Source organism: Phaseolus vulgaris, chromosome 8, assembly GCF_051622355.1.
Source record: "Phaseolus vulgaris cultivar YP4 chromosome 8, ASM5162235v1, whole genome shotgun sequence".
In the NCBI taxonomy this organism is placed as follows: Eukaryota; Viridiplantae; Streptophyta; class Magnoliopsida; order Fabales; family Fabaceae; genus Phaseolus; species Phaseolus vulgaris.
This window is the reverse complement of record NC_143505.1, coordinates 53,760,431-53,771,383: the sequence shown is the minus strand read 5'-3', so window position 1 is coordinate 53,771,383 and position 10,953 is coordinate 53,760,431. Positions and strand designations below refer to the sequence as shown.

The window sequence follows — 10,953 nt, the reverse complement described above, 5'->3', positions numbered from 1 at the left end:
AAAGAAAAAAATATTTTTTTTTGCTCTTAAATAAGAACCGAGGGAATAATTAATAATATAATAAAACGAAAGCTAAAACATGATTAATTCAGAAGAAAATGAAAATATTTTTTCTAGATACTTTTAGGTTTTGCATTTCAAAATACTTGCCTCTATAAAAGCAATATTCGAAACTTTAAATAGACTTTACATGATAAATTTATTGTTAATTGTTTAAAAAAATTGTAACAAAATTATGAAATTATTTTTAATTTTTTTTGGAAAATTAAAGTATGTTTTTTTATCTTTGAAATATAGTTATGTTTTACTTTTGATCTACAAAATATTTGTGCATTTTGGTTTTTATAACTTTCATATTTTGATTTTTATTATTTTATCTGTCCTTATAAAATATCTATTTTGTTTTTGTTCTAAAAATTCGTAAAACTTTGCTTTTAGACCTGTCAATTATTTTTTTGGAGAACTAATTCTAAATAAACATAACGTTACAAAAAATAAAATAAAAAATGTCTTGAATGTTTTATAGACTAAAAAAACAGATTAAAACCATAAAAATTAGTTTTACAAAGAAGACAAGTAAAACAAAGTTTTTTAGTGACAAAAAAATAAAATACAACAATACTTTAATAACAATAAATATGTAGAAAAAGAGTGAAAAGATGGTAAAACCCACCGTAAGAATCGTGCAAGAGCAATTTATGATCAATTTTAGCAAAGTATTCACAAATGTTGACTTAGATAACTCCAATTTTAGCAAAGTGTCCTGTTTAGCCAAAATAAAAGTCGAATTATTGTACTACTATATTTCTCCCAAAATTGATACAATCTGGTGGCTTTAGAACTAAAAATACTGAGTCACTCTTAGCTGTAAATCCAAAAACCTACACTCAATCCTCACATGACTAGCTTTCATTCTTGTCATTCTTTATCTTGTTGAATGAGTGAAGTCTTCAACAACGATTAGACTGAACATCAAATTATGGATACATTATCTAAAGAGTGATTCAACGTAATTACATTGCAGGACTGCATTATCAGGGAGGTATGGACAGATACGAAAACATAAAAAAAAAACGGAGTAAACTATAACAATGACAATATTTATTTTTTCAATCTCTCTCATGAACTCATCTCATCTACCACTTACATATCATCTCCACCGCTTTCTACACATTATTGTTCACACGTTTTTTTTCATAAAAGCAGTAAGATGCAGCAAATTCCCAGTACGATATATGTTTGCCTCTTACATATCAGATCATGTGTTTGATAGAAAGTATTCTGTCACTTTTTTCTAGATACAGCTGCTGCAATTCCACCTGCTATAAGTCCTACAGCAGTTGCAGCAATGCCTAAGCCAATTACACCATCTACAGTGGAAAAAACAACAGTGTCATTGTTTTATCAGAGTCAAGATCAACCCGCTTTCCTCCTGCATTGAGAGAAAAATGCAGCACAAAAAATATTAAGTAGATCAAGAACGATTGGTGGTAACCTTTTGTGATCTTATCCTCGATTGCCTTCTTGAGTGCCACTGCCTGCCTCCAGTCGGGTGCAATCTAAGGAAAAACAGAAAACATCATCACGATGTCACATTAAACTATATAGATGTTGGCATGCTGCATTAGTCACATATATAAAAAATTGATGATATGCTTTGTCCTTGCTTGGAATTTGTAGTTGGCTTTGGAGGGGGATATTACAAAACACCCAAAACTTATGGAGATATTGAATTTAACCTGTTTCTCTGTATCAATGAAACAGGGCTCAAAGACCTAAGCAAATGAAAAGGGAGATAAGAAGTAAACATGCACACGACTGTTGTGATAAGCCACGAACTGGCATCAATTCACGGGGGATTGACTCAATTTTAAATTATGTTGAGAAATCAGGTAAGGAAAGCTCTAACAGACATAAAACCCACTAAACTCGTTTCATTCCTTTCTGTCAGTCAATGCATTGTTACAGTAAAATATGTAGAGAATACAGAGAATCCATTCACAGAAGTCACATTCTTTTCCAATACATGATGTTACATTGTAGAATGCAAGATATAAGTGCCAATATTTACACATCGAAAATCAACTAAAAAATATTAGAAAACATAGTTAGGTGTTATTTATGCTAGGGACACAAGCCAAGTACAACCTCCTTCAGGTGTAAAACAACACACAACCTCTCTCCCACACTGATCAAGGGAAATCAATAGCAGAAAACGCAGGGCAGTGATGTTTGTTCCCCACACAAAAAAAAAGGTTAAATCATTATGCTGTATAATTAGGATTTGACTCCTCTAAAATGTGCAAAGATAGAGTAATATAAGTTGCTAAAGAAAAACATCGGTCAATATTTCAAGCTCATGCAAAAGAAATCACAGAGGAGATGAAAATGTCAAATATTGAGACCCCTTATTTTCTCAATACTTGCTTTAGAGAAGCCAAATCCGAAATAACAAACAGACAAACATAGATAGATGGATGAACACATACCGTGAGGCACCTGTCGACAAGATCCCTACTCCTTGAATAGTCAGCATTTCTAAAGTATCCAACAGCCAGAAGATAAAGCTTCTCCCTTTGCTGCAGTGGGTCCTTTGTAGAAGGCAAAGATGCTGCCGTTTCCATGTGCATACATACATACATACATACATACATACATACATACAAGTCATTTTACTATCCATCAACCCAGAACATACGTACATCCATAGATTTATAATTTCATTGCAAAATGAAAGAGTAAAAGAGAGAGAGACCTTCAAGCATGGCTATCCCACGGTGCACATCTTGGGGATGTTTAGAGTGCACAAGAGCCCATGATAAACGCAACAGACAATCTTGCATATACTCATCAGAAGATACTTTCTCTGCCTCCAGCACCTCCTTTTCACACCCCTGCAAGTGCAATCTCAAACACTTAGAAAACACTATATGTGTGTGTGTGATTGGTGACAAATTGATTGAACTGAGGAATTCTGAGATTGGGAATTGAAACCCTAGGAGAGAAGAAGATATGAATACTCAAAATACATACAGCGACGATATCAGAGTCACAATAGGGAAGATGGTCTTTGCCGGAGAAGAACTGACCCACCGAATCCATTATCATCCCTAGCTTCGCTTCAATCTTCGCCATTGAATTCAACACCCACCGAGTTCAATCGAATTCAACTCAGTATTTGACTTCAAAAACTCGCTCCCTCTTCAGATAAACTCAGAACATTTGGATATCACGCGAACACCGCCTCCTTTCTAGTACTACGTTCCTCTCATAAATATATTATAATATAATAACAATTATAATAATAATTATTATTATAGTTGTTATTTTTTTCCTTTTTAATTAATTAAACCAATTGTTGTACATGCTACAATAATGTATTTTTATTGTCGCGTTTTGAAAACTTAAGAATTAAGTCTGCATAATATTATAGACATGTCTGGTGGGGTCACAAAACTACCCTCTTGCTAAAATTTTCAACACATTTTTTTTATTTGCCAATTTGTCATTACTTCATCTAATAATATTATTATTATTGATCTAGATTTTTCTTTTACATAGTAGAAATGCAAAAACGTGTTTCTAAAGATTGCTCTCAAGACAAGGACTAAAGAGTCTGCTTGGGAAATTGCAAGGTACCTTGTTAACAGTACAACACACTTTTTTAGGTCACCTTCACTTCTTGGCTTCTTCCAACAACTTTAACCTTAACACAAATCTTGGCAACACATTTTCCTCCAAGTTCTTTCATTCATTGAAAATTTGGAAATGACCAAAAACTTGAGTGTGTTGTTGTTACCACTCCACATATGCAAGTAAGGTTGAGAGCTTACAAAAACATATTGTATTTGACCATTTAAGAATGATATCATATTTCATGTTCATAACAAACTATAATTCTGAAGGAAATTGCTTAGCTTCCTCTACATTTTCATTACTTACAAACAACAAATAATCCTGAGTGCTGAGCCAAATTGTCGTGGAAAATAAATAATTAAAAAAAAAACAAAAAATCACCATGCATATGGTTCCACAAAGACAAAAATAATTATCTCTATCCCCACTCACTTTCTTGGTTCGTGTAAAAGAGTGCCTCACACAAACTACTGACATGAATCTAATGACTAGTTGTGGCAGATTAGTGAAAAACTGAACAAACCAACCATTCATGACATAAGAACTGTGGACGATCTGTACATTATGTACTCTGCAAGGCTTCACAAAACTAAAATCTATGAGGATAAAAGAATGGCTTCACAAATCCCCCATCATTCTATGGTTTCATAGGTACCTGCAGCTGCCTGATATAGTATAAACCGATGTGCTTCTCATTCAGATTCTCCAGGGAACATACCCTTCCCCCTACAGCTAAATGAATTAAGATCTTTAACCATCTAATAGGATTCTTGCCTTCTTGAGCATACACTACTGTCAGGAGATCCACTTTCCTCATCTTGCTTAGCTAAAAAGTCCCCATTTCCAGTATAAAGCCGGGTGGAGAGCGTAGGAGAGGAAGGGCCAGTGCCTGCAATTGTTTCAACACAAATGCAAATGTGAAAGATTATCAATTTATCTGGCTAGTCAGTGGCAGCAGAATTCAGCTGTATGATCAAATTTACCACATACCTCTGAAAGAATGGCCTCTCTCAAAGTCCTTGGTTGCATGTAACATAACTGTTCCAGAGAGCACAACGACGAAGCCACAAATTTCTGATACTATAGTTCCACCACTTTGGCCATCCCAATCCTGTAAGCATTACTTTTAAATGTAAATAGGTTCTTGTACAGTTCATAAACACCAGAAACATCTTAAACTGCATTCTGCATTAAATCCCAAAACTAGGTGATTATACCTTAAACATTATTACACTGGCTAGTATTGTAAGTGTTGTGAACATGACGTAGTATATAGGAGATACTATTGCTGTGTTGAAGGTGTCAAGAGCCTGGAACATTACAATCATGTTAGTGATGAATAGTTGATTCATATTTTCAAATATAAGAACTTCACATACAATGCATAGAGCAAATCTGAATTATATGTAATTGCTTTCTTTTTCAATTGAATTTAACTTGGACATCATTTTGAAATAAATTTAACGAAGAAATAGTAATAGAAAACGTAAAAAATATAATTGATCAGTCACTGGAAGGAGTTCTCAATACCAGTAATTTAGCAATGTGAATGCTGGCATTTTCAACAATTTAATATTTCTTTCATTTCTAACTTCTAAAAGATCGTATCATTACATCAAGGAACAGCACAGTCAAACGGATTAAGAAGCTAACAAAAGTAAAGATACACAAAAGTAGCCGCCATAAATGTTCTCGTGTATGCTATTAATATGCCAATCTCTGTTGTATAATAAATCATAAAATACACAACACAAAAACCTCAGAACTCAGAAGAGATCACATGACATGATAAAATAGAAGTAAAATCACGTTGCATGGTGTCTGGAGGATTTGTAAGCAATGATAGAGGACTCTTTCTGATAAGATTATCACTAAGCAATGATAGGGTACCAAATACTAAACCTTTAATTCTTACATGGTGAAAAACCATTTACTTCTGTTGTTTCTTGATTTCACTTTTGTTTTATTATCTAATCTCTTAGTTCTGAGGTTTGTTCAATGTTGAATTTTCGTTCCATAGGAATTTGCATGTTGTAATATTGTATTTTGAATTGAGGTTTTAACATGAAACTAGTAAAATAATAGGAGGAATTATTGATAACCTTATCAGAAAGAGTCCTCCCCTACGGAATGCAATTCCCCTCTTACTGTTAAGATTATCTAAAGAAATCTTGAAAAGATGCACGGAAAAAATTCTAGATCTTTTAAAAAGTAGCATGACAGAATTTCAGTTCCTAAGATTTTTCATTGTTTTATATTCATTTGTCTTCAATTGTGTACAAAGTTGTAGCATACCAATTCAAAGAGGTCTGGCAACAAGACCACCTTAATTTCCTGAAAACACCAAATACTATAAAGGGGTAAAATAGAATTCTCAAATATGAGCACACCAAACCAGAAACCTCAAATCTGAGCTTCTTTGTTTTGCTTGATTCCTAATTTAGCTGTATTATAATATGCCTAAAGTCCTATAAAGCAATTTATTTTCCTGACCTTTTCTAAAATCTGAAACCTCGTGTGTATAGGAATTGATGCCTAAAACGGCAGAAAATTCCATTAGGACATTTACATGAATCAATCAACGGCTATAGGCTCTATTAAAAACTAAGTTTTTCAGTACTATCTTTTAGAAGAATAATTTTTTTATTGGTTTTTAGTACACTTCTCTTAAGTATTTTTACGACCTTAGACCACCTTCATGATACCATTTTCACTTTGGATCTTCGATTAGTCTCATGACACAAGAGCAAACCAACATTATCCTTAATCGCAAGACACCAAGAAAACTATACTACTACATGTGAAACCAATAAAATGATTTATAGGTCAATGATTTGTCCATAGACATGAATCAATATTTACAATGGTTTATTGTGCTGCCTTTTGATTCATTCAGCCAACTTGTAGTTCTCACTCCAACAATCCAACTTTCTTTCAAAAACACTAGGTATAAACTAATATTGATACTCAATTACTGCTATATCAGATATATAAACCTAACCTAAGAATGAAAAAGAAAACTAGGGTAATGGCTGGAACTACCTCCTTACAAGATGAACAATAGAAAACAAGCAAATAGCAGAAATTAGTGAACCCCTTTCCTGAGGAAGAACCAGCTTATTCACCCAGACTAGCCAATATTGATACTGATACTGATTTTTCATTCCCCCGAATCAATTACAACACCTGTCATATAATCCTTCTCACTCTCCTCCCTCTATCCTCTTGCCATTTGAAATTTTCTGTTATTCTCTCTCTCTCTCCTTCAACCACATCCCCATGTTTCACTCCTCCCCTCTTCTGCTTCCTGTGCAACATGTTTATTTCTTCTTCCATAATCTCTCGGACCCTTGTTCATGAGCCTAATTTCACATCCTTGCCACTACCATAAACCCTATGTCCTTCATATATACAAAGAACAGACAACTTTGCGGCATTTTTCATTTCTGTAATAAGGAACAAAATACATACCAATAATGGAAAATATTTGGTAAAACATTTCCCTAAAAAGCTATTTCATATCTCTTTATTTAATGTAATCAAATCATTTCTCTCACACTCCCTCTGAATATATGTCATATGAGACAAGCTTGTTATTAATGTCATCAACACAAGAGTCCTTGAAAGACTTGTAAGCATTTAAGCATGTCGGTCAGTTGATTGCTGAAGCTAACAACGTAAATAATGACAAAGATAGCATATATTTCCCAGACATGCCTTTCTCTTTAAATCTTCAATATTCTTCGTCCTTTTAAATAATACGTTTAACACTCCACTCAAGTTGAAACATGTGTATGATATAAGTCAAGCTTATTAAAAATGACCAGAGGTCATAGAAACTGTCGGATAGTAAAACTGCTTGAGAACATGGTGGCTGCTGGAAAGTAAAATGCTCATTGCTCACAGAACACAACGGTTTTCGGAAAACAAAAGTGCTCAGGGAACACAACATCTTCCGGAAAGCACAAAAATGCTCAAAGAATGCAGTCACTGCTGGCAAGCAAAAATGCTCAGAAGACACAATGACTGTTAGAGAGCATAAAGAAATAGAAAGCTCGCAGAAAAATGTTGGGGGCCAGATGAAAAAAACTCGATGGAGAAAAGAAATTCAGTAGTGCCGATGAACAATAATATTGACAATGAATAGTGATGGTGGCGGAGAACAGTTTATCCAGTGGTAACAAAATCAAGAAAAATAAAACAAAATCTGGAAAACGTACACAATTTGTACAAAATTTACTCCTATAACAGGGAAAGGACGAATTTGACTTCTCTTCTTCTTAGCCTATGATACCATGTTGAAACTAAATATTTTCTGAACATGCCTCTGTGTTTCTCAAAGTAAAAATCAATCTTTAATATGTTTCGTATTTTCAAATAATATATGTAACACTTAATAAGTCTTTCTTTTACCCACCCCCTCCGTGGAATATATGGATCAAGATATCATAGATGCAACACAAAAATAGAGAAGAGATAATTTTTCCTTAGATATTAACAGATTACAAGGAGAATGTATTATATTTAAACTTAAGAATTTGTCAAAGCTTGGAACTACCACCAACAGGTCCTTGATGAAAATGTGTGAATGACAAGGCCAGCATGACAATATCGATACATTAAGTAACAAACCTTATTAAGATAATTCATTTGCATGATGACACATATAGCCACAACTAACATGAAAAACCATGTCTCTGGGTAGATTAACTGATTTTTCCCTTCAAAAGTTAACTTCAAAGAAGTTCCGAGGGCCTTAACACTCATCACCTGTAAAATTATAGCAATTTAGATCAGCCTCCGTATTATTGTATACAACGCAAATATTTTTCAGTAAATATCTTCAACCGCGGTTATAGAAATGATTATGCAAGTAAAAAATATATAAAAATCATATGGAAGCTAAAAGTCTATCTATGAAATTCATTATTAGAACACTGTAATGAATAGTAAAGACACTTTCAACATGAGATCATGTTCCTCGGATTGTATACTATGAAGTGTAGATCAATCATCAAACATAAGACTTAGCAGGAGAGATAACATTTAATTTACTTACAGAGAGGGAACCCATCAATGAACAAATGCCAGTAAAAACTAGCACATTTGTATGCCCACATCTTGGTGCAAAATGGAAGACCAGAATGAAAACCAATACTATTACTGAGCCCACATACGCCAGAAAAGCTGCAAGCACGAAGAATATCTACGTAATCAAGGAACTACAACGAATATCTATGCATTATTATGAAAAGAAAGTGCATTCTAACCTGGTTGAGTAGCCATATTCCATATTTCCAGAACAGACTTAATGGGTTGTTCCTTAGGAGCATGAATAACAATAATGATACTACCAGCAATGCACATTACACAGCCCAATATCCCAAGATTGTGTAGCTTCTCTTTCAGAATAAAGTCAGCCAACACAGCACTATAGAATACCATGAAAAGATCATTGAAGAAGCAACCATGTTGCAATGTTAGAGGCTAATATCGCCTTAACTCCCAATTGAGCAAGAAAACAAAAGGGAATACCTCACAATAATACTTAATGCGCCAAGAGGGGTAACTAGAACTGCTGGGGCAAACGCATATGCAACAAAGTTTGCCACCTCTCCTACAATCACTGTACAATAAACCATACAGAAACAGATTCTGCAAGAAATCAGATAAATAAAAAATGACCATGACAAAGAAAAAATTTGCATCAAGCTAATAATAAAGCATCTGAAGATCAAATTCAGGTTCCACTATACAATGCAAAATGGAATTAGTTCATCCTTCTAAAAGTTTATTAAAAATAAAATCCAATTAATTCCGTACAATGAATGGATAAAATCAAAACCCAATAAGGTACGAGAAAATCTAGACTCCATAATCTGATGGCAATTAATCTGATATAGAAAAAATGACCATGGTAAACTAAAATTTGCATGTCCTAATCAATTTCCAACATTACTACAACTGATATGGCTAATAATAAAGCATCTAAAACATGAAATCCAGATTCCACCTTACAGTGTAAAACGAATTAGTTCATCCTAACTTACCAGATTCAAAAAATTTATTGAAAATAAAATCCAATTAACTCCATACTATTAATTGATAAAATCAAAACCAATTATTAATACAAGACAAAACCCATTAAGGTACACGAAAATCTAGATTCTAGCATCCCCCCGCTAATAATAAACAGAGATTTGACAAAAGTAAATGCATTTAAACAAAATTAAAACAACACTGAAAGCTTACTTGTGATCATTCCCACCCACCAGAGTGGCTCCAAGAGATAATAATACCCACCAACACCTACAAAATGACAAAGAAAACAAAATCATGCATAACCAAATACAAGCTTCCAAATAGAAATTATAATTCTCATAGAAAAAATGAGAAATTCCTTCACCAGCCCTGACACCGGAAGCTGCTGCAGCTCTTCTGAGACCTTGCTTCTTAATGATGAAACTTGCCCCAATGAACCCACTTGACACCAAAGCCAGTATGAGGCCTTTCAAATTCTCCTTGGACAGACCCATCACGAAAAATCGTTTCTTTCTTCAGATTTTGGATCTCTTCTTCGTCTTCGTCTTCTCTTCATGGATGAGACACGAGAAAAACACGGCTGCTCAGGTCGTCATCATTACCTGTTTCATGATTGTGGCATGGAAAGCAGGAAAAGATAGAGTGTGAACCACCACAACCTTATTATCCTACACCACCTTTGAGGACCCCACTTGTTATTTTTAACCCTTTTCTCTATTTACGCATTTATTGCGGACAATGATGCTTACAAACTCTCACTTTCAATTCTCCGTCAATTCAAGTCTTTTAACCATATTACCTATTTCCAAAATTTTATTTAAAATAGATGTTAATATAATAATAATTAAGGTAGTAAAAGGCATTCATTTTTAATCTTTAATCTTTAATTTAAATACTCATTTTTAATGTTTTCAACAAACATTAATTGACATTTATCATTTAGTTTTGTACGGGATTTTTCATTAGTTAACTTGTGAAAGTGATGAAATTGTTTTAGTAATAATGGTTTGTGTAGGCTTAGGTATTTTCAGTTAAATAAAAGTTAACTCCAATAATTAATAGTAGTGAAAATGGTTGAAAAACAAGTGGGGCCTTACAACCTGGTACAAGTTTGTTTGTGGTTGTGTTGACATCATCAAAATAAAACTCCCTAATATTATCCTTTAAAAAATGAATGTTGTGGCATTTATTTATAGAAAGAAGAGTTAAAAAATAAAAATAGTAGGCGGCAATAGGTGGGCACATGAAGCTCCGGTGTGGAGTGGTGCATGGAAT

General features: G+C 33.7%; 2 protein-coding genes across 3 annotated transcripts; both read right to left on the bottom strand.

Moving 5' to 3' along the window:
* Positions 1-960: 960 nt before the first annotated feature.
* On the bottom strand, positions 961-3,481 carry LOC137826149 (mitochondrial fission 1 protein A). Its single transcript, XM_068632017.2, has 5 exons — positions 3,034-3,481; positions 2,756-2,894; positions 2,490-2,611; positions 1,496-1,559; positions 961-1,370 (listed from the first exon to the last, which is right to left on the bottom strand). The coding sequence occupies exons 1-5, from the start codon at positions 3,133-3,135 to the stop codon at positions 1,285-1,287; spliced, it is 513 nt and encodes a 170-aa protein (XP_068488118.1). The 5' UTR covers positions 3,136-3,481; the 3' UTR covers positions 961-1,284.
* A 340-nt stretch (positions 3,482-3,821) lies between these two features.
* LOC137826148 (putative magnesium transporter NIPA6) lies at positions 3,822-10,433 on the bottom strand. Of its 2 annotated transcripts, none has more exons than XM_068632015.1 (9): positions 10,043-10,433; positions 9,889-9,945; positions 9,172-9,262; positions 8,907-9,067; positions 8,696-8,823; positions 8,269-8,406; positions 4,854-4,946; positions 4,627-4,747; positions 3,822-4,525 (listed from the first exon to the last, which is right to left on the bottom strand). In XM_068632015.1, the coding sequence occupies exons 1-9, from the start codon at positions 10,170-10,172 to the stop codon at positions 4,395-4,397; spliced, it is 1,050 nt and encodes a 349-aa protein (XP_068488116.1). In that variant the 5' UTR covers positions 10,173-10,433; the 3' UTR covers positions 3,822-4,394. The 2 variants fall into 2 exon arrangements, with proteins under 2 accessions (XP_068488116.1, XP_068488117.1); XM_068632016.1 differs by having other exon boundaries at positions 9,172-9,291; positions 10,043-10,260.
* Between the last annotated feature and the right edge of the window lie 520 nt (positions 10,434-10,953).